Source organism: Chroicocephalus ridibundus, chromosome 19 (assembly GCF_963924245.1).
Source record: "Chroicocephalus ridibundus chromosome 19, bChrRid1.1, whole genome shotgun sequence".
Lineage (NCBI taxonomy): Eukaryota > Metazoa > Chordata > Aves > Charadriiformes > Laridae > Chroicocephalus > Chroicocephalus ridibundus.
The window spans coordinates 2,311,584-2,337,622 of record NC_086302.1 but is presented as its reverse complement, the minus strand read 5'-3'; the positions used below and the strand labels follow the sequence as shown (position 1 = coordinate 2,337,622).

General features: G+C 43.0%; 1 protein-coding gene across 3 annotated transcripts; it reads left to right on the top strand.

The window, feature by feature from the left end:
- Nucleotides 1–10,147: 10,147 nt before the first annotated feature.
- SFPQ (splicing factor proline and glutamine rich) lies at nt 10,148–25,297 on the top strand. 3 transcript variants are annotated; one of them, XR_010073697.1, is made up of 12 exons: nt 10,148–10,929; nt 11,259–11,447; nt 11,544–11,845; nt 11,961–12,056; nt 13,428–13,624; nt 13,922–14,006; nt 14,322–14,439; nt 14,655–14,703; nt 14,783–14,904; nt 23,890–23,934; nt 24,226–24,300; nt 25,216–25,297. XR_010073697.1 is itself a non-coding variant. In XM_063355573.1 (11 exons), the coding sequence occupies exons 1-10, from the start codon at nt 10,282–10,284 to the stop codon at nt 23,908–23,910; spliced, it is 1,827 nt and encodes a 608-aa protein (XP_063211643.1). In that variant the 5' UTR covers nt 10,148–10,281; the 3' UTR covers nt 23,911–23,934; nt 24,226–25,209. The 3 variants fall into 3 exon arrangements, 2 of the variants coding, with proteins under 2 accessions (XP_063211643.1, XP_063211642.1); XM_063355573.1 differs by lacking the exon at nt 25,216–25,297 and having other exon boundaries at nt 24,226–25,209; XM_063355572.1 differs by lacking the exons at nt 23,890–23,934; nt 24,226–24,300; nt 25,216–25,297 and adding an exon at nt 17,533–17,978.
- The last annotated feature ends 742 nt before the right edge of the window (nt 25,298–26,039 follow it).

Below are 26,039 nucleotides of genomic sequence, written 5' to 3'. Positions count from 1 at the left end.
AAAAAGTACTTTTATCCTTAGTTAGCTACAGATGAAAAGAATGAATATTTTAATATTTTTAATGGGTACAAAATGTAGTAACAATAAAAGATGTTATATGACTTAATATTTACATTGGTATTGTTTTTTCAATAGCTAGAAATTCTAATATAGTCTAAATATAGGGCTGCCACATGTCAAGGTTCCCTCGGACACGTCCACTAGTGCCCTGAGCAGATGGCGGGACATGTGGATGTTGTGCATAAAAGGCCACTGTGCACGCACAGATTTCCCCAAAGCATGTGTGTAACAGCACAGATGTGCCGTACATGTGCAGATCATCGGAACACTGAAAATGCACGTATTTCTGAATGGGATTTTCTAGGAAGGCAGAAAATACAGAGAGAGAAAAGAGAGGCAATAACCCTCTTAGAATATAAATATTTATAAATTACCTAAACAATTAGTAACAATGTTGAGAAATCCAAGTATTCAGAAGCCAGGAGGAAGACATTAAAAATGAGGTTGGTTTATGAATTAAGATCTTAAGGATAACAAACTTGCTTTTTCTTTTTGACCTCTGGTATCCGAGACATTACAGTGCACCGCTTTCACATTTTTACTCTTAAGTTTAGAAAGTGTATGTATGTGGGGGGAGTTGTTTGTTTGTTTGCTTTAATTAAACCTATATTTTCATGTAATCACAACTCCACATGCTCAGGCATTCAGAATAACCTCAAATATGATGAGGCTTCCCGTAACCTCACAAGACTTGACAAACGGTTATAACTTCTTGGGGCTACATTGTAAATTTCCATAGTGTTTAATAAAATGAAAATTTTGTGTAACTTGTTCAAGCATGCGAGCGGGAACCAACATCTTTATTTCATTGCATGGTTCTCATAAGTAAATTAGGGAGTTGATGGAAATATTTGAACTTTCAACACGCAACTGAAAATGCTTTCAGACCACTAAACAAAATATTTTGTTAGAAATAGATCCTGTCATTAAATAGATCATAGTACAACCATATGCTGTTGAAATCTATGCCTGAAGGAAGGTTTGCTTAAGCTGATACTATGGACAGATGAGAGGGTGACAGTAAGCGTGGACCATTTAAAACTAGATCAACCCTGGTGTGTTCTGTAGACATCTCTCAGCCTGTTCTCTGAATAGGGCATTTGAACTAGAGCAGCTTGTTCAGACCTGACTTACTTTTGACTGTGAATGAGCTGTATATGTACTAATGTGGCTAAAAAAGACACTGTATAATATGTAGATAATGTAGTGATGACTAGTGCAGAACAGACCTAGATAAATGCCTGGATAAGGCAGGGAAAAGATAAGATTGTTCCACAGTATTGTTTTTGAATTGCTTTTTAATTTACCCCTGGAGTGCCCATATTATAATCTGCTGCACAATTCTGCGTGAGACTATTCGTCTTTAAAACAGTGACATTTAAAAAAGAAACCATGAAACTCCTTTCACATGCAGGCTGCAGTTCAATGAACTGGATGAATGATCTTTCCACATACCCACGGGCACGCACAGCTGAATATAGATCACCCAGAAAACCTGCCAGCCGTACATACTGAGATCTGGGCACTCCTTCCTCTCTTCCAGTGCAGGTTCTCTTCAGGGAATTGCAGTTGCAGGTGCTTACAGTACTGCTGTGTGTTTGGGGCCAAACACAAATTAATAACAATGAATAATCTTGTTTGCTTTACAGTGAGCTCAGTGAGCATCCAGATAGGACAGGCTTTGTAAGGTGGGCTGAGAAACGTGGCTGTAGCATATGTTGTACCCATAGCTGGGGCCCAAGGACAGCCTCAGAAGGACAATGTAGGATGTACTGTATAAAAATATGGGACTTTGGAGTTAGCAAAGCGTTATCTCTCCTGATACTGCATTAGGAAAGGTTGAACCAGTGTAGATTAGACCAGCGTAGCTGTACTGTCGAGTTGCTCCTGTACAAACACGCTTTGTGCTTGTAACAATGCGCTGTTGCCAATGGAGCTTCCTCAGCAAAATCCAGAGATTCTTTCAGGTTGTCCTCAATCCCTCTGTGAATCTCACCTTTTGCCAGGACCGCGTTTGGCCTTCAGTGGACACCATGAGACAAGGACAAGCATCTAGTCCAGCCAACGGGCATGAGACTTATTAAGAGCAGTGTGCCAGTTCACTTGGCATGTGACACCGACGATGGAACCAGCATGGTGCCGTGTGGTTGTGGGATAAGATGGCCTGAGAGCAGGGACAGAGTGATGAGAAAACTGAGGAAACAGAACTTGGAGATTTGAGGGAACGTGAGAAATGAAGGAGAGGAAGGCTTGGAGTTGAAATGTGGTGCTTTGGGCACTTTCCGGGACAAAGAAGTTGTGGGGGACTGAGAGTGGATGTGAGGAGAGGCCAATTCTATATCAGGTGTGGAGAGATGCCGTAGGCAGTGCTAATGAGAGTGGGAGCTACAGCCTCCCAAAATCCCAGTCCTCAGCACATCTGGACCGGGGACGCCGAGAAGGCTGTGTTTAAACTCAGAGGCAGCTCTGTTGGGGAACGAGGTTGAGTCTTGTGTAGGCAAGAAAAACTGGAGCCCAGCAACTTTATTTCCTACTCTCCCTACTGGTCCCTTGAACCTCGAGACACCCTCCCAGTAGAGCAGTAGTGACAACTCTGGAGGAGATGAGCAGCCAGCAGCTTTTTCTGTCCCGGAGATGGGCAGAACTGCTGAAAACTCTTGGGTTTAGGTGGTCCTGTGCTGCAAACAATTCCAAGGCAGGACTATAATGGCGTAAGCAGGACCAGTGAATATTTCAGTGGAAAAACAATTGGTCGTGGAGTCTCCTCTTGAGGCCTGAGCAGACTCGGAGGACAGACAGCCCCAGGGCCAGCAGCGAGGTGGGTTCGTCTCCCAGCTCTGGAGCTGCTCTGGCTTTGTCCCCCAGCACATGGGGAGATTTGCATTTCCCTGGCGCTGGCGATGTCAGGGGCTGCCTCTGCGAGGTCCCCCGGGGCTACGAGGACAAAGGGGAGCAGGAGGCTTGGAAACAACAAAGATCAAGGAAAGAGAGTAGCCAAGTTTGAAAAAGCGACGCTTTCAGCGTGCTTAGTCATAGATACACAAACGCAGGAGGGCTGGCAGAGGCCTATTTTCATCCTGAAACTCCCCCTCACGTCCCAGACTTGCTGGGCTGTGTTTGCTGTTGAGATAACATCCCCTTCCCCCACCACCCACAGATTGCTGAAGGAGCAGCCGTTGCAAAAGGGAAAAAAAAAAGGCAAAAAAAAAAAAAGCAGTTGCCTTGCTCTGCCTGCAGGAGAAATGTCAGGAAGTGTCTGGTGGTGGGTGGGATGAAAGGAGGAAGCTGAACTCTAAAGAGAATATTCTAGCTCTGCGCGTGCAAACAAATGCCCCTCTGTATTTTGCTTGATAAGAACATCCAGGAGCAGGTTTTCCTGCATGCAGGCAGGACAGGAGTGGAGTAGTCACACATCTTGGAGGGATTTGAGTTGTACACTCTGCATTATCCACAGCACTCCATGAACTGGAGGGTGAAAAGATGTAAACAGCTGGGAAGAAATACAAGCGTCATCAATAATTAATAGTGCTTTTTTGTAAGGGGAACGATCCAGTATTAATTATGAAGTTAATTTCTATTTGGATGGATTTGTGGGTGTATATGAAATTTGGACCAGGTTTTAAGTTCAGTGCAATCATGCTTTTATTCTAATTACAATAATTATAAATCTATTCTGCATCTTCTTTTTAAGTCTAAATAACACAGGCTTTTGTTTCCAAACGTGCCAGACATCAGTTTTTGCGCACCAAATATGGCAGTTCTCAGATCCCCAAAGTGAATCTGGTTATAAATACAAAGGAGATTGTTTTCATTCATTGTCACTGTGCAACCCTGTGGAAATGTGAAAATAAGCCTGGAACACAGATGATGATAAGTACATTGGACTTCTAAAATCACAGAGTCAACAGTGATGAAGGACCTGAATTGCATGCTTCATTAAATATTTAAACAGATAGCGACCAACACTACCTAGACTTTTACACATAATTCTGTATTATAAACAGCTGATGCTACTCTGTGTCAGTGACTCTCAATCTTTTGTACTCTCTAGCCTTAAAAATTGTCTGTACTTTTGAAGTTTACTTTTTGTACTGGGTGATCTATTGTGAAAAAGGCTATGGAAGAAGCACAAAACTGAGAGGGAGAAGAGAACTGGGTTTCTCATTTAACTATAGACCATCAGCTAGGTACATCCTCGGGACAGTGATGCATCGAGTCTGTTGCAGATTGCGGGTGGAGGTTCCCTTAGAGAGCAAGCAGAAAACTCATCTTTGTTGCAGTAGGTCCTACGCAGTCATCAACTATTTTCGAGCTCTATTTAACTCTTTTCCAGCTATATTCACTCCTTGCGTGTGCTACCAGTATAGATTTATTGGCAAGTTTTTTTCTGATGGAGATCCAGTTTATAGTAACAGAAGTTTTGTACCAGGCTCATAGCAGATTCTTGTGTCAAGGCACAAGAGAGGAAATACAAATTTTCTCTTTGCTTTTGTTTTTTCACCTGCTCTTCTCTCCTTGCTGAAAATCTAAACTCCCACCCCACGTAAACTTCCTTCCTGTGACTTTGCCCTGGGTTTCTTTGATCAGCAGTGGAAGAGTTGGTGTTGGCAACAAGCTGTGGTCTCTGAGCACCCGGAGGGGGATGGAGTGGGATTAGTAAGACCTCAATGAGACGTTGTTTTGGGTTGCTTGCAGGCTCTGCTAGGCACTGTGATACCATGATGGTTAGAGAGTATTATTTGCCATAATAAGATGCCAAAGATAATAATAATAAAAAAAAAGTGATTGAACCATTAGACTTTTGCAAAATCTGACTGTGCTCAAGGTCACAAATTTTGCCTAGGATAGATGTCAGGTTGTCAGACCTATAATCCTCTGGGAAGTCTGTTCAGCTGCCTGATGCTACAGCAGTATTAATTTTATCTTTGTCTTCTGAGAGTTACTGAAAAATGACATGAATAATCTATGGAGGTGTTTGGCCATTTCTGTTGTTTGGAGACCTCCTCTTGATTCTTTATTGTAAGTTAAACAGGAATGCCCACTGACAAACTCTGGTTGCTGCTTTTTAACATTACCCTGAATTTCGTGCTGTGACTACATCACTTTTTCCAAATGCAGAATAAAAGTTTATGTGAATACTTCTACCATTTTCACGTTACGGAAAAAAAGTTTTTCTAATTTTCTTATGGTTATCTCCTGATTGTTTCCAATGTTGTCCCTTTTGTGTGACTTTATGTTTTGGAAATAACAGTGGGTAAAAAAAATACACAGAGAAGACATTGCCAGTCTTTAAAGTTTTAAGAAATTCATGGCAGTCTGATGAAATACAGCATTGTGAGTCTGCTCACTTTTTCTGCCCCACTTGCATTCTTCGCATAGCCAAACATTAACCAGAAATGCACTTTAGAACTGCTGGTATTTTTGCAGAGCTGATGTACCCGCTTTCTGTTGAGCGCTTGTCTCATCTGTAAGAATGAAGAACAGGATTCTCTTTAACAGCTGCCTCCCATTCTTGTCACATATTTATTATCAGTGACAAAATTTTAAATTCTCTTTAGAATAGAAGAGATGGAAGCTGTTAACTGTAGGGCAGCAGGATAAGTTGTAGTAATGCATATCTTGTTTCTCCCCACAGCTCAAGGAAATGTATAGATTGATGGCTTTGTCGTACAACTGTGCTGAGTGCTTCTGCAAGGCACTGAGCATCCTTAACTCCAATTGACTTCACTGGAAGCAGAGGGCTCTTGGAGCCTCTTGGAAGACAGACTTGGCATGCTCAACTGTGCCTGCAGCAGACATGCCCAGTGTGTACACGCATCACTCTGCCCACTGGCAGAACACAGCTACTGCTGAAGGAGGAGAAAACAGGCAGCCAGGGGAGGGAAAGAAAGACCAGTTGTTCCAGTGCTCAAGACACCAGGTTCCTCTTCTTGCCTTTCTATGGATTCTGTGATCTTAGAATCATAGAATCGTCTAGGTTGGAAGAGACTTTTAAGATCATTGAGTCCAACCACCAACCTCACACTGCCAAAACCACCACTAAACCATGTCTACCCGTCTTTTAAAGATGTCTGCCTGTCTTTTAAATACCTCCAGGGATGGCGATTCCACCACTTGGACAAGTCACAGGACTTCCCGATCTTGGAGCTCTCTATTTTTAAGCCAGGGTGTGAACTTAAACATGCTAAAGGTAACAAGATGGTCAGATACAATGGCAGCGGGAACTGCGTGAGTATGAAAGATAAGCAGTTGCACTTCTCAGGTTATAGTAGCGATGTATAACATTTCCTTCTTTGTTTCAACCATTCCACTGATTCTTTTTCCAAGCCCAGTGCTTGTCTTGCCCATCCAGCCTCACCAACCAAGCCCTCCCTCACACACACGAGAGCACAAAGCTGTGTCAGAAAAGCCACTGAAGAGTAAAGCAATGTTCTTGGATCTGCTAAGCAGTGCAAAGTAATTGTAAACATGCTAGAGATCCCCCCTGTGACCTTCCTTGCCCATCGTGGGAAGGGTAGGGAGAAGGGGGAAAGGGAAAGGGAAAAGAGGAGGGGACATGACTAGGGAAGTTTGCTGTAGCACTTCCTTACTGGTCTGCTGAACGTTTCTTTCACAGAAGACCTTGTTTCTCTTTTATGTGACTTTGATACTAGTTTGGCTTTTGACAGAAGATTCAAAACTACTGCTATTTAAGACATTTCAGTAACTTAATTTAGAGAAATTAGAAATGGAAACTCCTAAACTTCAACAGTTCTCTCAACTCAAAAGGTTGAGAGAACAGAGTCACCAGCAGAACTGTGAACTTTTGGTGTCAGTACTGTTCAGATAGCAGACTTCCCTGCAGAACCAATACTACCTTTTCTGTAGACTCTTGAGCCTGATTTGGACCTCTTTTATTCCATGAGGAATCAAGATTATATCTGTTGAAGTCAATAAAGTTAGTGTGCAAAGACCATCAACCCCTCCTTCCCTTCCTTCAGTCTCTGCATTTGCTTGACTATTGCTCTAATCTCTTATCTGGCCCTGCATTACTTTCACTCATCTGGTTTAAAAAATGGCCTACAGGCATATTTGTCATGGGATACAGGAAAAACCTCTTGGAGAGCAGATTTAATCAGTACTCAAGGAGGGAATGAAACCAGTGCAGGAGGGAGAGGAGAACTCTGATGAAGTGCCACATGGAAGTTGCCGAGAGCTGTGCTGTGCGGATGAGGAGCCGTTACAGCAGCCATTAGCCGCTCCGTTCATCCTGCCTCTCGGCTTTATGTACCAGGGGTTGCTCTAGGCATTGTACTTCCTCCTTTATTCTATGAAAGGTGATGCTGTTATTCCTGAAACTGTGTTGAGCCCCAGAATAATGAAGCCGTTCTGCAGAAATCCCCGCTGTGCCGGACAGGTTTGGCTGAGTGCACCACAGAGTTGTTCAGCAGAGCTTGCAGCAGGGTGAGGCGCTGCCCTGCACCTTCCGGGTGCCTCTCTGCTCTCATCTCCCTGTCCACTCCTTTTGCTGCCGGATTTTTAAAATTCCTGAGCATCTCTAGCTCTATGACATAGTAGAATTTGTGCAAACAGCCGTTAAACTGTTTCTCTCTAGGTCAAAAATGCCCAGGGAATGCAGACACAGCATCTCCTCACAAGATTTAATTGCTTCTTTAGCGGTGGTACATGTTACTGTGATTCCAGCAATTTTACTGTTTGTACATGGGACACTTACAGAACCTCATGGGGTAATTATTCGTAATTAGCAGGTTGGACACATGCAGCTCTTTCCTCTTGCAATCTGCAATTAATACTATAGAGATAATGCAGATTTCTTCTTGTCAATCTTTTGTTTATGTTTATAGGAGGAGGAAACAGTTTAGGGAAAAATGATCTAAATCAACCGCCTGCTGAGACCCATGCCTTTCTTACCTGAAGATTGCCTTGCGCTCGGTGGCAGCTGAGACACTCGTAACTTCAGACACCTCAGTGTCAGCCCGATTCCCGCTTTCAAATGTTTCTCTAAGGCCTGCTGCAGGTCTTGTTCTCTTCGGTCCTGGACTGCTTCTTACCGTGTCTCAATTCGCTTTTGTAAATTGGTTTGTATGGCGTGAAAAATCTTCAGAAGTCATAACACTGGTGGTGTCTTTTAAGCAGATACTAGTATTTTGGGGCAGAGAAGGGTCTTGCGTTCTCCCTCCTTTTTTGCTTCTCCCAACAGCCCCCGTTAAACCAAACTCACGTTATGTGTGCACCAACCATCCCAATAACCAGATCAATATGAAATATGAAGAGCCGCTTCAAATGTTACCACAGTTGTCACGAGGAGTTTCCAGCCTCAGGAAATGTTTATTTGCAGTGGGACATACTGAGGAGAATATCTCAAGCTTTATTCACCAGTGTTAGTTTATGTACGGGAACAGCAGCTGCCTAGTGTGAATATTTACAAAATAGGTGATTGTTACCAGAGATTGTTTTTTATTTGAAGTCCTCATAGCCACATTGATGTTTCTTTGATTTTAAGCCCAAGATAAATACTCACATTGCAGTTGCAAACCGTGTAATCATATCCCGGCCTCTACTAGGTACGTGGAAATTCAAAGCTGCTTTGTGGACTTCAGATAAGTCGTACAGATTTATGCAGGACTGGGAGCAGATTTATACTCGTTATTTCTTTCAAAGGATGCTAAAAATTAATAGCTCCCTAAAATACAGTTCACTTATACTTAGGACACAACAAAGGTGAAAACAACCCTTTTACACTTATTATTTTTGGTTGCTTCCTGGACAGCCGCACGCCGGTGGGACGGCAAGGCCTAGCCGGGGGTTGGAGTGCGGTACGTTCCAGTCCCAAATTTCTTCTTCCAGTGCTTTAACCTCTGAGACACCTCGTGGTGGAAACATTAACTGCTGCCAGAGGGGGGCTGACATCTCCGAGAGAATCCATTTTAAAACTACTTGGGGCTTCCATTCTGCTGCGGCTGGAGGCGGCCGAGGTCGCACAGCCAGCGCAATGCTGCTTTGGGGAAAAGATCCATCTATGGCACGTTTTTCTTTAAAAATATCTAAAGCCACAGGGAAATTCATTTAGTTAAGAATGAAGTCTGCCTTTGCCCGTGGCTTCACAAATATTTATGAGATTGATTGATAATATTTTATCACAACAGTGCAACAGTTATAGTTTCTGTGCAAATAGAGCAAACACGTGGCCCTGGCTTGGCTTTCACATGGGATGGGTTTTTTCAGGCCCGAAACTGAATGTGACACATCAATGGGAGCGCGAGGCAGCGAAACCCTCGAGAAAAGTGAAAGCATAAACATGTCACGTTGTTCTCACGTTAGCCTGTCTCCGTGCAACGCTGCCGAAACCAGTGAGGTTACGTGGACGGAAAGTACTTCTGGCCTGTTTTCTGCTTTAGAATGTGGAATATGGTGACCGTAACCCCTATGAATTTTTACAGCTGCTTTGTTTTTCTGCCCTTTTACAGTTTGGGGAATTGACCTCCACCTTCTTGCTGGCGAAGCAGAGAGAGCACAGAGCCGGACCCTGCGCTTACGGGGAGCTCGGGCATTGCGGATTGCTGCTCCCAGCTCAGAGTTCGCTTTTGGGGCTTCCCGTGGGTGAATAAACAGGAACTTTTTTGTACTAAATTCGCTTTCGACGCAAAGTGAAGCCTGCCGCCCGTGCTAAAAGCAGCCATTCCAGCGGAAGCCTGAGGCAGCTCCGCCCGGGGTGCCGTGCGGCCCCGCGGGCAAGCGGCGGCCCGGAGCCGGCGGGGCCGCTGGGCCGCGGCCTGTGCCGGGCCGGCGCGCTCCCCTCTGACTGACTGCCCAGGCAGCCAATCGCAAGCCGAGCTTCCTTCCTGACTCCGCCTCCCGCTGATCAAACTGTCCAATCAGCACACGGGAGGTTAACGGATCATCCCGTGCGAATGTCGGCGCTCAAACGAGCCAATCGGCAGAGGGCAGGTTTCTTACCAATGAGATCAAAGAGTTAGCGGAACAGGGACATGCTATTGGTGACTCCACCTATCGGTCCTCGCCACCGAGGGCGATGGTTGGCTAGCGGGGAGGAGGGGGTGATTTCCGGGGGCGGGGAAACTATATTAGGGGCGGACAAAGGCGGCGGCGAGGCCGTTCAGCTCGCCGCCATTTTGAGCAGCGGGCTCTGAGGAGCAGCAGCGGCGGCCGGAGCACCTCTCCTCCTTCTCCTCCTCCTCCTCCACCACCACCACCACCACCATGTCGCGGGATCGGTTCCGTAGCCGTGGCGGCGGCGGAGGCGGCTTCCACCGGCGCGGCGGCGGAGGTGGTCGCGGCGGCCCCAACCACGATTTCCGCTCTCCGCCGCCCGGCATGGGCATGGGCCAGAACCGCGGCCCCATGGGGGGCGGCCCGCAGGGCCCGGGTGGCCCACCGGGCGGAGGCCCGAAGCCCGAACCTCCGAAGCCGCCCGCCTCGACCTCTGCACCGCCTTCTTCGTCCTCTTCAGCCGCCGCCACCACGGCGGGGCCTGCCGGCAGCCAGGCCGGCCCGGGAGCGCCTCCGCCGTCCGCGCTGCCCGCGGGGCAGCCGCCGCAGCAGCAGCCTCCGGTGTCGGCGCCCTCCTCGGCTCCCTCCGGCCCGGGGGGGCAGCCGCAGCCCAAGCCGAGCCCCAGCCCCACCCCGGCCGGCGGCCCTAAGAAAGGACAAGGACAGTCGCCCGGCGGCGGGCCCAAGGGACCAGGCGGCCCCCAGCAGGGGCCCGGCGGGCCGCACAAAGGCGGGCCGGGGCACCGAGGCGGGCCGGGCGGAGAGCCGCGGGGCCGCGGGCAGCAGCACCAGGGACAGCAGAGCCTGTCCTCGCAGCAGGGCTCGGCCGGCGGCGGCGGCGACAAGCTCTCGGACGAGGTGAGTCACGGCCCCCCTCCCCCTCCCCGAGCCACAAGATGGCGGCGGCCGGGCACGGCGGCTCCGCGCGTCCGCGCCGCCATCTTGAGGGGAGGAGCGCGGGCGAAGGGGGGGCCCTGGCGAGGCGAGAGGGACGGCGGCGGTGGCGGGCTGCGGGCACTCTAAACATGATGTGCGTGTTCCCTAGGTGGCCAGGCAGCTCCCGACTGCGGCCTCGAGGGGTGTGTGGCAGCCTGGGTTTGTATTCGCTGGCGGTGACCTGGGGCTGCTCTGGGCCGAAGCGCGGGGCGGCAGACGGCGATGGTTCAGACTGGTCTGCTTCTTTGTAGGGATTTAAAGCAAACCTCTCTCTTCTGAGGCGACCCGGGGAGAAGACCTATACTCAGCGTTGCCGCTTGTTTGTTGGGAATTTGCCTGCTGATATAACAGACGAAGACTTTAAAAGACTGTTCGCCAAATATGGGGAGCCAGGAGAGGTTTTTATCAACAAGGGGAAAGGCTTTGGATTCATTAAATTGGTAGGTTTTTGTACTGTCCATCCATCCGTTTAGTTCTTACGAAATGGTGTAGTTTACAACTTGGTTTTCTAAAACTGGGTCTTAAACTTTCCTCAGGAATCTAGAGCTCTTGCAGAAATTGCGAAGGCAGAACTGGATGATACCCCCATGAGGGGTCGACAGCTTCGTGTTCGGTTTGCCACACATGCTGCTGCTCTTTCAGTGCGTAACCTTTCACCTTATGTGTCCAACGAGTTGCTGGAGGAAGCTTTTTCCCAGTTTGGTCCAGTGGAAAGAGCGGTTGTGATTGTAGATGATAGAGGTAGATCAACAGGAAAAGGCATTGTTGAATTTGCATCAAAGCCAGCTGCAAGAAAAGCATTTGAACGGTGTACTGAAGGAGTGTTTTTGTTGACTACGTAAGTATTTTGGTGCTTAGGTTTTCTAGTTTTAAGCAGAATAAAATTGTCAGCTTATGGTTTTTCAGAATAGAGATTCTTATGGAGGAGTAAAATGGGTATTTTTTTTGTTCAGCACTCCTAGGCCGGTTATTGTGGAACCATTGGAACAATTGGATGATGAAGATGGTCTTCCAGAAAAGCTTGCTCAGAAGAATCCGATGTATCAAAAGTAGGCACTATCTTTTGGTATAGAGTATATAGATGGTGGACATAGTATTGTCCCAGAGTGTGAAGGATTTGGAGTAATTTTTCAGAAACAGGCTTTGAATTTTGAGTAGTACTTTCAGTTCTTGGGTTTTTTTTGATAGTAGTTTGTCTTTAGATAATGCAGCATACTGATTTGTTCAGTATATTCACTAAAGATTACACAAGCAATTTTCTACACTGTATCTCAAAGAAACCGTAAAGCCTAAGTAGCATCCCAATAACAGATGGTTTTGGTATATGTAGAAATTCCTGAAAATCAGACTTCAACTTGTTGCTTATCCGGTTGTTGAGAACTGCCATCTCACTTCAGGTGTATTTCATGTTGATGATCCCATAGGGAATTTACAAACTGATGTTTATGGAATGAAATGCAAAACTAAGTAAAATTTTAACTCATTCCATGATTCATAAAAACTAGTTGCCTGTGGATTTGCCTGATGAAGCTGACCACTGGGCATAAAAGAGTACATAAGAGCCTATAGGAGTCTTTTTCTAAGTAGCAGTTTTAGGTTAGGATCTGTGTATTAAACCTGTTTCTGTATAAATGTTGTATTTTCCCAGATCGCAAAAGGGAATGCAGGGGGGAGATCCAGTCAGTCTTGTTTGTATGAAAAAGTGGTCAAAATTACTTGCTTTTATTAAAAACTACAAATAGTTTATAGGGAGTGTCTTTGAAAATAGTGTAGATTAGTATAGTGTTCCTAAAATGTTGAAATGCTTTACATTGCTAATGTATGGGAAGCTTTTGAACTTCCCTAGTTTTGTTCCATTAATTACTGAATTTTAGACTCCAGTTTCTTTATATGACAACATAAACTGTTGGCCCTCAGGCATTTTTTGAAAACTTCTAAGCTAAAGTGAAGGTTATTACTTGCCTTTAACAAATAGTGCTTTGGGTAAGTTGGCACTGAAGAACTCCATCTCTCTGTATGCTGTTGTTTTGAGCAGCTGTACCTACTTGGGCAAAGGCCTGTCTTGTTTGAGGATTTTGCACCTGGCAGTTGTCAGCAGTGGCATGTCTAAGGAAGAAGTTAAGAGCAAGATAAACATGCAGTAGAACTGTAAGTGGGGAAGATTTGCTTAGGTGTGATAGTGGAGGAGTCTCCATCTTTGCTACGGTAGACATAGAATTTATTTACATGAAATGCGGCTCTTTTAAGCGTGTAAAATGCTGTAGTGTTACCAGCATTCTGTCACAGCAAGTTTTCAATCACATAGTTGTGAGGTATTTTCAGGGCTCCTTTGATGTTCCCTGGTAATTCTGCTAGTGATCTTTTATTGACCTTCAGTTTCCAGGTTTATCTATTCTGAATGAGCATCTTCCTTTCCGCAGGGAAAGAGAGACTCCTCCCCGTTTTGCTCAGCCTGGCAGTTTTGAATTTGAATATTCCCAGAGGTGGAAATCTTTAGATGAAATGGAAAAACAGCAGAGAGAGCAAGTGGCAAAAAACATGAAAGATGCCAAGGACAAACTTGAAAGTGAGATGGAAGATGCTTACCACGAGCATCAGGCAAACCTCTTGCGTCAAGGTAATTGGCCCTGAATTATGTATCGTCTTTTTACTTTAAATGCTAGCTTAAATGTAGGTCTGTTTAATGGGTTAGTGAACAAATTCATGCTTCCTACTGCTAACTTTAGAATTTCAGGCTCAAAAGTGCAACTGGTAGTTTTTCAATTTTTATTTCAATGAAGTGTTGTTAAGAATAGCGATGCTCAGAAGGTAGCTGTCTGCCATAGTGCAGATAAGGTTGATCTAATTCAGATATGATGTGATTGAATCTGGCATGAGTTTGTGAAATAGCTGCTGACAAGCTTTGTTTCTGCAGACCTTATGAGGCGTCAAGAAGAACTGAGACGTATGGAAGAACTCCATAATCAAGAAATGCAGAAACGCAAGGAAATTCAACTGAGGTTGGTTTGGCTTTCATGGGATTTTTTCAGTGTTACATTTGTTGTTTGATTTCTGTTGTTTTTTTTTTTTTAAAATGACTTATATGAAAGTTTTTATTTTTCAAGAAACACCATTGCTGCTTCAGTTTGTGTATGAGAAATTGAACTGCAGTGTAAGTTTCTCCTTGAGTATTTGAGCATCATAGAGTGCTTTGGGTTTTTTTGCTTAAGTGTAATCATTCAGTGCCTTTTAAATTGCTCATGCAAGTGATATTCGTGAGAAGTGTTGTATGTGTTGCGATGCTGAGGTTTAACAGTCTGCTTTGGGATGATCAGGCAGGAGGAGGAGCGTCGCAGGCGGGAAGAGGAAATGATGATACGTCAGCGGGAGATGGAAGAACAAATGAGAAGACAGAGGGAAGAGAATTATAGTAGAATGGGTTACATGGATCCAGTAAGTGAAATCATGCTTTGTGGATACATTACCACGTTCAGGAATTTTTTGGGTGTATTTTCAAGATTGATGTGTTCTGCTTCCTTTAGCTTAGGTAATGCAATGTCTTTGTGTAGGTGAAGTGGTAGTAGTTGTCTGTACATGTGCTTTATCTCCTGAAAGGTATGGATTTCAGTAATTGATTATCTGTGCTAAAAGTTGTTTCTTCTATGCAGCGGGAGAGAGACATGAGAATGGGTGGTGCCACCACAATGAACATGGGAGGTAAAGAATTTTAAAATAATTACTTTATGTAGTTAACTTAGTAATTGTCAGAATATGATTATATATTTTTCTTTCTTAGATCCTTATGCTTCTGCAGCCCAGAAATTTCCACCTCTCGGAGGTGGTGGCGGCATAGGTTATGAAGCTAATCCAGGAGTTGGCCAAGCTGCCATGAGTGGTTCTATGATGGGAAGTGACATGGTAATGTATCCCGTGGTGGCTTTAGTTTAGCACAAGGGAAATGTTGTGATTGGGAATTGAGTTCTCTACCAGTGTTCGGATGGTTGTGTACATTTCACTGTTAACTGCTGACTTTCTTGTCAGGTATTTAACATGAAGACTAGCGTGGCAGTATGTAGTACTAGATTAGTTCTTAACCGTTATGATAGCTTACACAGTCGGAAGTTGTTTGTAAGTAAATTCAAATGTGCTGTCAAGCATATTTGCAATTAACTCTGACTTTATTGGACTTCGGAAATTCTGCGTCACTGGTAGGCTTGGAAGGATTTTTTTATAAATTCTAGAGAATCTGACAAATTTCATAATTTAAATGTGTGTAGTAGCTTTTCAGTAATTTGACATTCTGTATTTATGGACAAGAGAGATTTTTTTATTCTCCTTTCCAATGTGTAACACTGCATTTATTTTGGCCCTTCCAAGCCTAGTTAGGATTGATGCATGTTGGTATGGGTATGCTGTTAATTCAAAAATCTGCGCTCATGTCTATTGAAGCAGCAGATTAACCTAAGTAATCAATGGTAAACAGCATATCACTTACTCTGTATGCTCATGTTTGCCATAGAAGAGCAGAAATGCTGTTTTTTACCTTAAACATACTCCAGCGATCCTTGACTGTAGCCATTTTGTGATTCCTATCTCACAGGAATGATAGCCCGTTCTTGTTTTCCCGTGTTGGGCATGACTATATAGGTAGAATTTGTTAAAGCTACAACATATCTCATGTTCTGAGGTATGTTTCCAAACTGTACTATTTTTGGCACACTATATGTGTGAATGGGCTTTGAGCCTGCTTGGTGTTATCACACTGAAGCAATATGGATGTAGTTTAAAGAAATGCTTAATGGGTAGGATTCAAATCTATGTTGGCTTAGGTGGCAATATTAGTGTGCTTTCACCCTCCTGAAGGGGTGTACACTCTGTATCACAAGCTGAAGTAAATGATTTTTGGGTGGGTTCAGGCCTCTGGCTTAACGTGGTGAGCTACCATAGTAGCTTGTCAGGTATCTTCTGGTTTTTTTGGGGGAACCATATCTTTGGAATGATAACTTTGCAGAGCATCATTGATTCAGTAGACAGTGCCGTTGGCCTTAATGTATCTATATAATCTACTGATACTTAAGCAGTTCCTAAGTTTCCCGTGAACAGTTAGGCAGTCTGTGGTGAATGCTGTGTACATTTTTCTCCTGAAAATCATGGTACAGGTGCATGCTGAACTGGTGTTATACTTGAAAATGTGATGTGGTCAAAAGGTGTGACAGTAAGATGGTTTAACTGCCTTGAGTTTCTTAGGATGGGGATCTCTGCCACACAGTGCTGTCACAGTTACTGGGCTGATACCTTTTAAACAGAATTGGAGATAAGCTGCCATGAATTAGGCAGAAAGAACCTAGGTAATCTTTCTGAACTTCCTTTCTTGGAAGGATTGAAACTAACTTTCAGAAGTCAAGAACTTGAAGTGTGAATTTTCAGTTGCAGATACCTTTTTGTAACAAGCAACCTACCATTGTTCTGTTACTCGGTAGTGGAAAACTTGCTTGAAATGGAAGTTTAAAGCTATCTTTGACTTCATAATTTGTCAGTTCTCTAGATTGAATGCTGATCACACCTACTGATACAGTTAACTGAATGAAGTACATGCAGCTAGAGGTAGTAGTAAAAATACCCGAAGTCTCTGCTTTATTGCAGGGTAATTTAGCTTTTACATCTTGGTGTGAAACCTCTCAACGCTGTGAAGTTGTGAATTTTCCAAGAGCCTTTTGGTGAAGGTGGGGTGGGAAGGGAGATGTTGACCCTTTGTGCATAGTTCTAACTGGAAACACTGAATAAATTGTAGTTCTTTGAACACGTTTTGCATATTATACAGCAGCAGTTCTGGAGTACGGGGGATTTTAACAAATGCACGTCTTTTGATCGAGCAATTGCGTTGGTTAGATAAATCACTGGTCATTAGCTTTTTTTCACATTTTTTTCTTCTTGCAATCCAGTAGTGCTCACAATCATTTTTGGTTACTGCCTAAGGCCTCTGCAGTTTAGTCAGCAGACCGTAGTCTTAACCCCATCTTGAAAAGCACATGGTCTCTATTGCAGCACATGCCATTAACTGGTGAGTAGGCATTCTGTTTACAATGACATTTTATGAATGTCAGCTCATACTTCAGTGAACTGAAGATTCGTTCTCTGGCTAGGCTTATTTGTAAATGACAGTGATGCAATCTAAGCTTTTACTGCACTAAAGGTGAGAAGTTTGCAAGCTATTTGCATTAACTTGGTTGAAAATTGCTAGAGCTCATTTGGAAAAGTTGTTAATTCACATCTGCACTAATGCTTACATTTCTAGCACTTCAGGGAGGATCTGTTCTTTGTAACAGATGTATGAGAATGCATCAAGTGGGAACATACCTCAAGGCATGTATTACAATAAACTAATTTTTAAATTACCCTTTTTTCCTTTCTATGTTCCCGGTACCTGTGGATCGACTCAATGGTGATTGTATCGACGAACCTTGACTGCGGAACCTTCTAAAAATATATACTTAACACACATGGACATCAACTACATATAATGAACTGTTAATTCTGTTCCAATAGCGTCCTGAACGCTTTGGGCAGGGAGGTGCGGGGCCTGTGGGTGGCCAGGGTCCTAGAGGAATGGGGCCTGGAACACCAACAGGATATGGTAGAGGGAGAGAAGAATATGAAGGCCCAAACAAAAAGCCCCGATTTTAGATGTGACCTGTAGTTTCATTCCAGTTTGTTTTTGTCTGTCTTGTTTAGACACCAACTTTTTAATTCTTGCATTTTAGTAAGAAAGCTACGTTTTTATGGATGTTAGAAACTTACTGACCTAATATTTGTAAGTGGTCTGTTTGGGCGAGTACAATTTAATTATGTAATGCAGTGTTTCAAAACAAATTTAGCTGTTTTTTTGATGTATAACGTCCCTAACTTGATGGCAGTGTACCTTGTGCCACTGAATTCCCAAAGTGTACCAACTTTTTTTTACTGTGCTTCAAATAAATAGAAAACTAAATGTAGTAACTCTTCTTGCCATTCGTGGTTAAACATACGAGGCTAAATACCACACCTTCCGCAGTAAACCAAGAGTCTTGAGTTAGAGGTCAAACTAGACCAGGGTGTGGAAGTGTTGTGAAGAGTAAGATCTCTTCCCGTAATGCCTCTAGCTAAAGTTTGGGTCAAATAGTAGCCTAACTTTCCAGTAGGTGCAGATTTTTTGAGCATTAATTGTGCTGCAATAAGAAAGCAAATCTTGCAAGTGCTGTAAGATACAATAACTAAAGCTACATTGCAAGCAGTGCAGTATGTAACGAATTTCATATTTTAGCTACGGATAATGGGTGGTGGGTTGGTAGCACTTACCACCTTGGCAGTTACTGCTTGGAATCTTTTAAAGACTTTAAGCAGAAGACTAGCAATGGTTATTTTAAAATAAATTCATAGAATGACTTGTATTGGCTGACTTCCTAACTAAAGGATTATTAATGTGATATTTATATGCTCTTAAGCTGTTTGAGATTACAGGAACTGGCCTTGCTCCGTATTGTATACTCACCTGAAATTGCTTGGCAAAAAGACCAGAAGTGTTACTTGAGTGATTAAGGTTAACTTGCTTTTGTCCTCATGCTAATTGGGTGGACTAATTTGCATAGTTCAGAATACAATCATTTGTATAATGGGGACTGCAGGAACTATTCTTCAATCGTGTAGCTGGTGGGCAAATCCTAAAAACCTGTATGTAAAAATACAGAAATTGGCTTGCTTGCATGATGGTTATCGCTCTTTTATTATTGATGTTTGGAGATAATGCATCAAAAGTAGTATCTGAATCTGGAGTTTAATAGTTAATACTACACAGTACAAATAAACTCCCTTTAAGGTTCTTTTGTAGAAGATCTGATGAATTCATTAGCTTGCTGTTCGTTTTATTAAGCCTCAGAAGAATTTCAAAGCGTTCTGGACTCATTGATAAGGTAGTTGCTTTGCTTGTTACTACATTGTACCAGATAAGCTGGGAACGTGACTTCCCAGTGCAAAATACCTTGGTGTTAATGCAGGATACTTCAACCTGCTTGGCACAAAGTAGGTAAACTTAGCTTTGGTGTACTTCACAGGATTCCCCAAGCACCGAGCATTCTGTGAGTAGCTTTAATCTTCCAAAGATCTTTCCATTCTTTGTGCTAAGCATTGGCTAATTCTAAATTCTATGCTAAATTTTCTCTGTGGTTAAAACTTTAGTGTCAGATTGCAGTATTTCAGAGTGCAGATGATCCCTCTTGAAGTACTCTTAAGTGCTGGTACTCTTTAAATGAAAAAAATACCATGTTGTGAAACGCTGATACCACGTAACACTGACTTCGAATATGAAGCACACTAAATAACGACTCAGCTTATTTGGTGAATGCTTCTTATTTTCCCAGAAAAGTTTGGGGGTTGCTAACATGCTATAACACTGAATTACTCTTCAGGAAATTCCGAATTGGCAGTTGCTAAACTGCAGGCCAAGTATTTGGGAGTACTTGTATTGGATACTTAGTTTAAAAATCGGCAGTACCGATGCAATTTGCTTTATTGAAGTAGTATTAAATAATGCATATGTTCTCTGGAGGGTGTTCATGGGACACCCGCAAAAGGTGAAGGTGTCTGAGATGGGGAATTCTGAACGTAAACATTAAATTAATTTTTTCAGTTTATTTTTCAGATTACATGTCATTCTTTATTAAAGAGATGCTGGTGCATATCCTAAAGTATGTTCTTTTGTAGTTCTGTAACTTGGAAGAGTGAAGGATGCTGATGTCCTTGTACCTTACAGAGGTTGTCTTTTGGTACCCCTGTTTTGTACATGAGCTACTGTTGCTAGGTATTAAAAATAGCTGAGTTGCAAAACCATGAGTAGTAAATACATTGAAAGATTTGGCAGTTTTCAAAACATCTGAAAGTTTGGTTAAATCTAGCTTTGTTGTAGCTGCATAAGCAGAATTTCTAAAATAATTTCTGCTTTGAGTTGCATGTATTAAACTGGCATACAATTAACTAGCCAACTTCTTTTCAAGACTTTTTAAAGGTGGTGTCTTAAAAGCTGGCAAACATGTCAACTTTAAAATCCGATAAAGTTGCTAAATGTGGGAGGTGAGAAAGTTACGTTCCTTTGATCTGTTCCTATGAGGTTTTGGACTTTTTTCGTAAAATCAGATTTATATATGATTGAATCTTTAAAACCACTTAGAAAAGTGCTTCGTTGGTCAGACCTGGTTTTGGATGGTCTGGATCCCATAATACATTTTTTTGTACTGGACTTGGAGGACATTGGCTGTTGCAATTTAGCTTGCTTTATCAAAATTGAGCCCACTTTGACACTTAGATTTCTAAAAACTGCAGCATGTAGAAACTGGTATCGCTATATATATATCTTCACGCTTTCTCAGAAATGAATACAGAATAATCTTATCTTCTGGTGTAGACACATTACACTAATCATTTATACAGCTGATGAGAAACTGAAACTGCTTTTGAGATTTTGTGGTATTTTTGTGGTAGAAAAAATCTTGGCTTCTCCTTGGCAACCATTTACTGTGGCAGCAAGTTTTTGCTGGAGTTTGAGACTGCAATTTACACTTAAAACTAGTGGCCTGCTACATAACTGCACTTAGCCAGCATTTCTGCAGTTCATAACTGTGAGGAACGTAGTACCACAAATGGCAATGGACATTAGGACCCGGATGTAGTATTCCTGCTTGCTCCAAGATTCTCATTGCCGACTGCGTACAGGTAGGTAACAAGCAATATAATATAACTTGGTGACTTTCTATGTAATCTTATACTGTGGGTATTCTGACATCACACTTCTGACTGTGGAATTACAGTGCAGCACTCTTCATACCTGTATGTTAAGCTTGCATCAAAGCTGCGTGGTTTTCGGTTTTAAGCTTTGTCTTGTTTCAGAGTCAATAAGCAACTTGCTGTGATTCTTAGATAAGTATTTTCAGACCCGATTCCTTTGTACATACGACTCGGCTTGTGTGGATTTTTCTTAGTTCCAATGTAACGAAGATACTCTTAGATGAGCTTTGTGGGGAAGAGGGAATGTGATCTTAAACTCACTTTAGTCAACTAGGTGCTATCAGTGCCTAGAAAAGGACTGTTAAAAATTTCTGTAGTGACCAAATGGCCCATCTGCAGCGCATCCCTTTGTAGAGTCTTGACTCAGTAGGAAATGCGTTAGTAATCACTGCTCTAGCCTTGTGTGCACTACATGATAGTATCTTGCTAATACAATCAGCTTTGAGACTGATTTGGAGTGTTTTTGAGGACGTACAAATGAGTGCTTGAATGAATATCCTCGTGAGTCGTTTCACAGAGCTTATTGGACATTTCAGTTGTCTCTATTTTAATCTTTGATTGACAAGCTTAATATGTTCCTCTGCTTTTAATCGACAGTGATAAGATTCTATATTTCTGCCTCATAGAGTCATCTTGCTGTAGTGTAATGCTCAATTTCATTTTTCATCAGTCTTGGGGATGTAATTCTAAACTCTTCATTACTAGAAATACTGAATATAGTGTTTCAGGATTAACCTGCTTACATTTCCAGACATCCAGACATGCTGATCTCCAGCTCTTATGCATTAGCTCTTGAACCTGAATTTCAAGGTCCCTTGTTTCAGCACATGATCTAGCTCTTGTCTGATGTTCAGTTTATTTCGGAGGTGTTGTAATGTGTTTTTCTGCTTGTTCTGCAAAGTTCTGCTTTGCATACTTGTTTCTGGTATTACTGTCACATTTGAACCCTTCTGTGTTACCTTCCAGGCAAGACTCTTGCTGGTGAGCAGGGTATCTGCTCAACAGCCTTGCCCTCTGCTGTTAGCTATCTCTTCATGTTCCATTGAAAGCTTAAGTAGCAGGTGCACCTCAAGATAATAATAACAGGTCTTTGGTTACACCACAGTGAGTGTAGCCGAGCTCCAGCTAGTCAAGCAGTGACACCGCTTGTCACAAAGTCAGTTTGGCTTTTCGTGATGGCTTACTCTTACCTGTGACTAGAACTCAGTAGCAAAACCGATGGCAGTAAGTGTACTGTCATGTAGCAAAACTGAATTATTGATCTTTAAACCGATGCTCAGATCTGCCTAGTTTTTTCCAGTGTGCTCCGGATACTTGACTTGACCTGCAGGAATGTCGTGGAGGGGTTATTGGCACATCTGCCTTGTTCTACGTACTTGAACTATCAGGTTTTTGACACTCTTGGAGCAAGCAATTCGTGACTGGACCATGGGTCTCATACCAGCTCTGACTGTCTGCAGTAATGAAACTTGGTGTGGTAGCTAACTTAAAAGCAAATAGTCATGTCTGCTCTAAGTCAGTCTGTAACAAGTGGGTACAAGAAATGACATTAAAGTGCTTGCATTGTGTTTCATCTTGGTTTTATCTGTGTGTGAAATACACTTTTTCTCAAAAGCTTACCTGTAGCTCAGAAGTGTGGTGTCAGAATACATATGCGTACCTGCTAGGCCCTCAGAGCCAGAAACTGGTGCTGTCAGGAGAGAGCCCAGCATAGCGTGTATGGGGGCTTTACTGTAACATTAAGCATACAAAGTGTTGATTTGCTTGCAGTTTTCCCCATAGCTAAACACTGAGGCCTGTGAGTAGTTTTAGGACTTGAGCAGTAATGGGGTTGCATGTCTCTGTTAATCATTGCCAGCTGCAGTGACATGATCAGGAAGGCCAGTGTTTTGTTCCATTATGTTAAATGAGGCTAAGCATGTTGGAAAGGATGCATTAAAAGTATGCTGTTCTGGGTAATTACTTGGCTTCTTCCACTACTAGCAAGTTTGGAATCAGCTAATTAGCTTCAGATTTTTTTGTCTCCATACCAGCTAGTGGGGCTGTTAAATAGCTGCTTACTGGAAAAGGAAAAAAAGGGAGGATTGGCCTTCTCCCACCTCTGTCATTGCTGCTAGATAATGATTGACATGTTAGGACTTGGCTGTGCAGTCCCGCCAGTGGTCTGTGAATACCCCATCTCTATAAATGTTGCTTCTGAACACCAGTACTGAAGAGCTAACTGGGGAGGGTTGGGAGGAGCGTGGCTATAAGTGAATCTGGAGTGTTAAAAGGATGCACAAAGATATAGTATCCCTTATGCATGGTGTTTGTTGCTATGGCATAGAAAACAAAATGTGCATACTATACTTCTGCTCCTGAGGGCCATGATAAAACCCAGGTGGTGGGTTTGAGACTAAACTTGAACTTTGCCCTGCCTGGTCAGATCACATTGTGACCATGGTGTGATTTGCCTCCCAACTAGAGGTGTGCACAGAAACCTTGTGCGGCTACATCCCTAGCTGCTGACCATCGCAGTTTGCCCTCAACTTAGCTATAGTAAAAGGGTGGGTCTTGAGAAGGGAAGAATCCGTTGCCGAGCATAAAAGCAGTCGACTGACAGTGCTAACCCCTCTTAGTGTCTTCCTTCGGCTTCTGAAACACTTCTAGGGCCATTGACCTGAGGGCTGGTAGGAGTCCAGGGGCATTGCACTCCTTCATGAAGGGGAAGAAAGAGGGCATTGCTACAGGAGACAGACTAGGGTGAAATAGTTGAAGTAGCTTGACAAAATTGTTAATGCCTTCACATAAGGGATAGTATACCTCTGGCTGCAATCAAACTTCATTGTACTCAGACTGGTGATTTACGGTTTGTGCTCAGACAAGGTGCAGTTCTTCAGTCAACTACCTGCATATTCCTTCATCTCTTTACAAGTGTGTAGGCTAGCCTATTTCTGCCCCTTATTCTTCCACTTAATATTTTGGAATAATTTGTAAATTCCCCTCATAACTAATCAGTCCATGTATCTTAAAACCTTATTTTTAAGTTAGTTTTGAAATGGTCAGAATTTTTTGTGTATTACTATAATAACTTCAGTTGTTATCCTTTAGGTGAAGATGAAAGCTGAGTGAAACCGGAGTGCTCATCCATGGGAAGTAAGCATAACTTCTGGTCTTGTTCTGAATGGGTGAAATAATAAAGGGTTCTGGACACTTGATGTTCAGTCACTGAGTACGTGTGAATCAGAGAATATTGAGAAATCGGTATATGTGAAATGTGTAGGGTAAAACCAGGTACCTGCTGTCTGTTGAGCTGGGGGATTAACACCCAGACTCCACCTGGGCTTTGATACCTTGACAGCAGGGGTTAAAAATAGCTTTCTAGATGTGGGTCTGTACAAAAGATTTCAAAATCACTGTGAGTATAACTTCGGAATGTTTTTCCAGTTCAGGAGCTGAGCATGAGCACATCCAGCACGGTGCCCAGTGATACGTGGAGGGACCAAGATGACAAGTGAGCAAGTGAGTTGTTGGTGTCCTTATACTGCCGTAAGAGCTCGGTAGCCTGTCACCCTGTGATGTATTATGTCGTTCTTGCCTGAAATTTGCCCTTCATTAATCTCAGTGTTATATAAAATTTCTGTATCTTGCCTTTGTTAGAGCTAACACATAACCATTGTTTGAGGCTTTTCAGCCCTGCGGCGGCATCAAATAAACTCCGTCCTCTGAATGCTATAGGTGGTCAAACAAGAAATAACCATTTCTACATTTAGGTTCCAGCGAATGGCGTGGGTGATTGTCAGCAGGGAACAATAGAGCAGTTGCTTCTCTAATGTTAATCTAACTAAAAGTTGCTAAAAAGCTACTCTTCTGAAATATTTTAATGAACATTGAACTTTCAAAATAACCTGGAAGATGAATTAGGAAATACAAGAGCACAAGCGGATAGCAATTTAGGGAAATAAACTAACTTGCAGAGCTGGAATTAATTACATTTTCCCTCTAACTTACCACTAAAACTACACGGGGGAACATCAGATGTTTAAAATCTTGTGTGAGGAGCAACATGCAAAGTACCTTAAGTCACGAGTGATGGGTAAGTAACAGCTCAGATATGCCCCAAGTGAACCTGCAAGACATGAAGCCGGTGAGATTCAGTTGGTGAATTCCTGTTGAATGGTATGTGATTTGTCACTGCTGCTCTTGTTTCTAGGATGGTAGAACAAAGCCATTTCAGATCTTTGACATTTATAAAGTAGATGAAAATGTGAATGCTGGTCATTTAATCTCAAATCTCTGATGAGAACTTGGGCTCTTAGAGAACATGTGCCAGGTGCATGACCTGTTGTGATGCACTTGTTCCCTTTTCGTGTCATCACGTGTGGTTTCTGCTGGCGTTTTTAATGTTCTTGCTAACTGTGTGCTTTGCACTTGCAGAAGAAGAAGTCGTCTGAATGCAGTGAAGAGGAGCCAGGAACATACAATTTAAAAAAATAAAATATTTAAACTTTTTTATAAATGACTTGTGTTTTATTGTAGAGTGTATACAATGAGTAAGCGATCTGTTCAGCATAAAGTGGTGCAGATGAATTTGAGAAACTGACACAGATGAGGCTGTAGAAGGGCCACAGACCATGCTGGGAGGGCTGGGGTCGTTGGGTCCTGCTCTGTACTGCAACAAGCACATGAAAGATAACCACTCATAACCAGTAAAAACCTGAAAAATACCTAATACAGTATTTTTTTCCTGCTGGGATTGTGCCATGGGCTTCCCCTTGGAGTTCAAATGCTCCAGTTCCAGGCTACCTGTAGCCCTGACCTGCGTGCAGCTGTAGGAACTTTTGCAAAATTACTAGCTTAATTTTTTTTTTAATAAATTACTGTATTTCTGGAAGTTTCACCCATTCCTTCCCCCAGCTGGAGTCCTGTGTACTGCTGTATTCTTACATCACAGAATTTTAAATGTTTACATTGCCTGGTTGGTTTTTAATAATTTTCTTGGTGATGACTGTAGTAATCAAGCCTGAGATGCTGAAATTAGAGTTCTTGGGAAGCCAGAGAAGTGCTGGGTTTAGTTTTTACAACACAAGTTACCGTGGTTCGTACGGCTTTGGACAGCTGTGCACATAGGTAGTTCATGCTGTCATTTATTAAATACTAGTCTTTGCTTAAAGACCAGGTAGTTCAATGTGTTAAACTCCGCTGGCAGCAGGCTGTGTGCATACAGCTGTGCTCTAACAAGGTTTTCCCCTGCAGCGTGA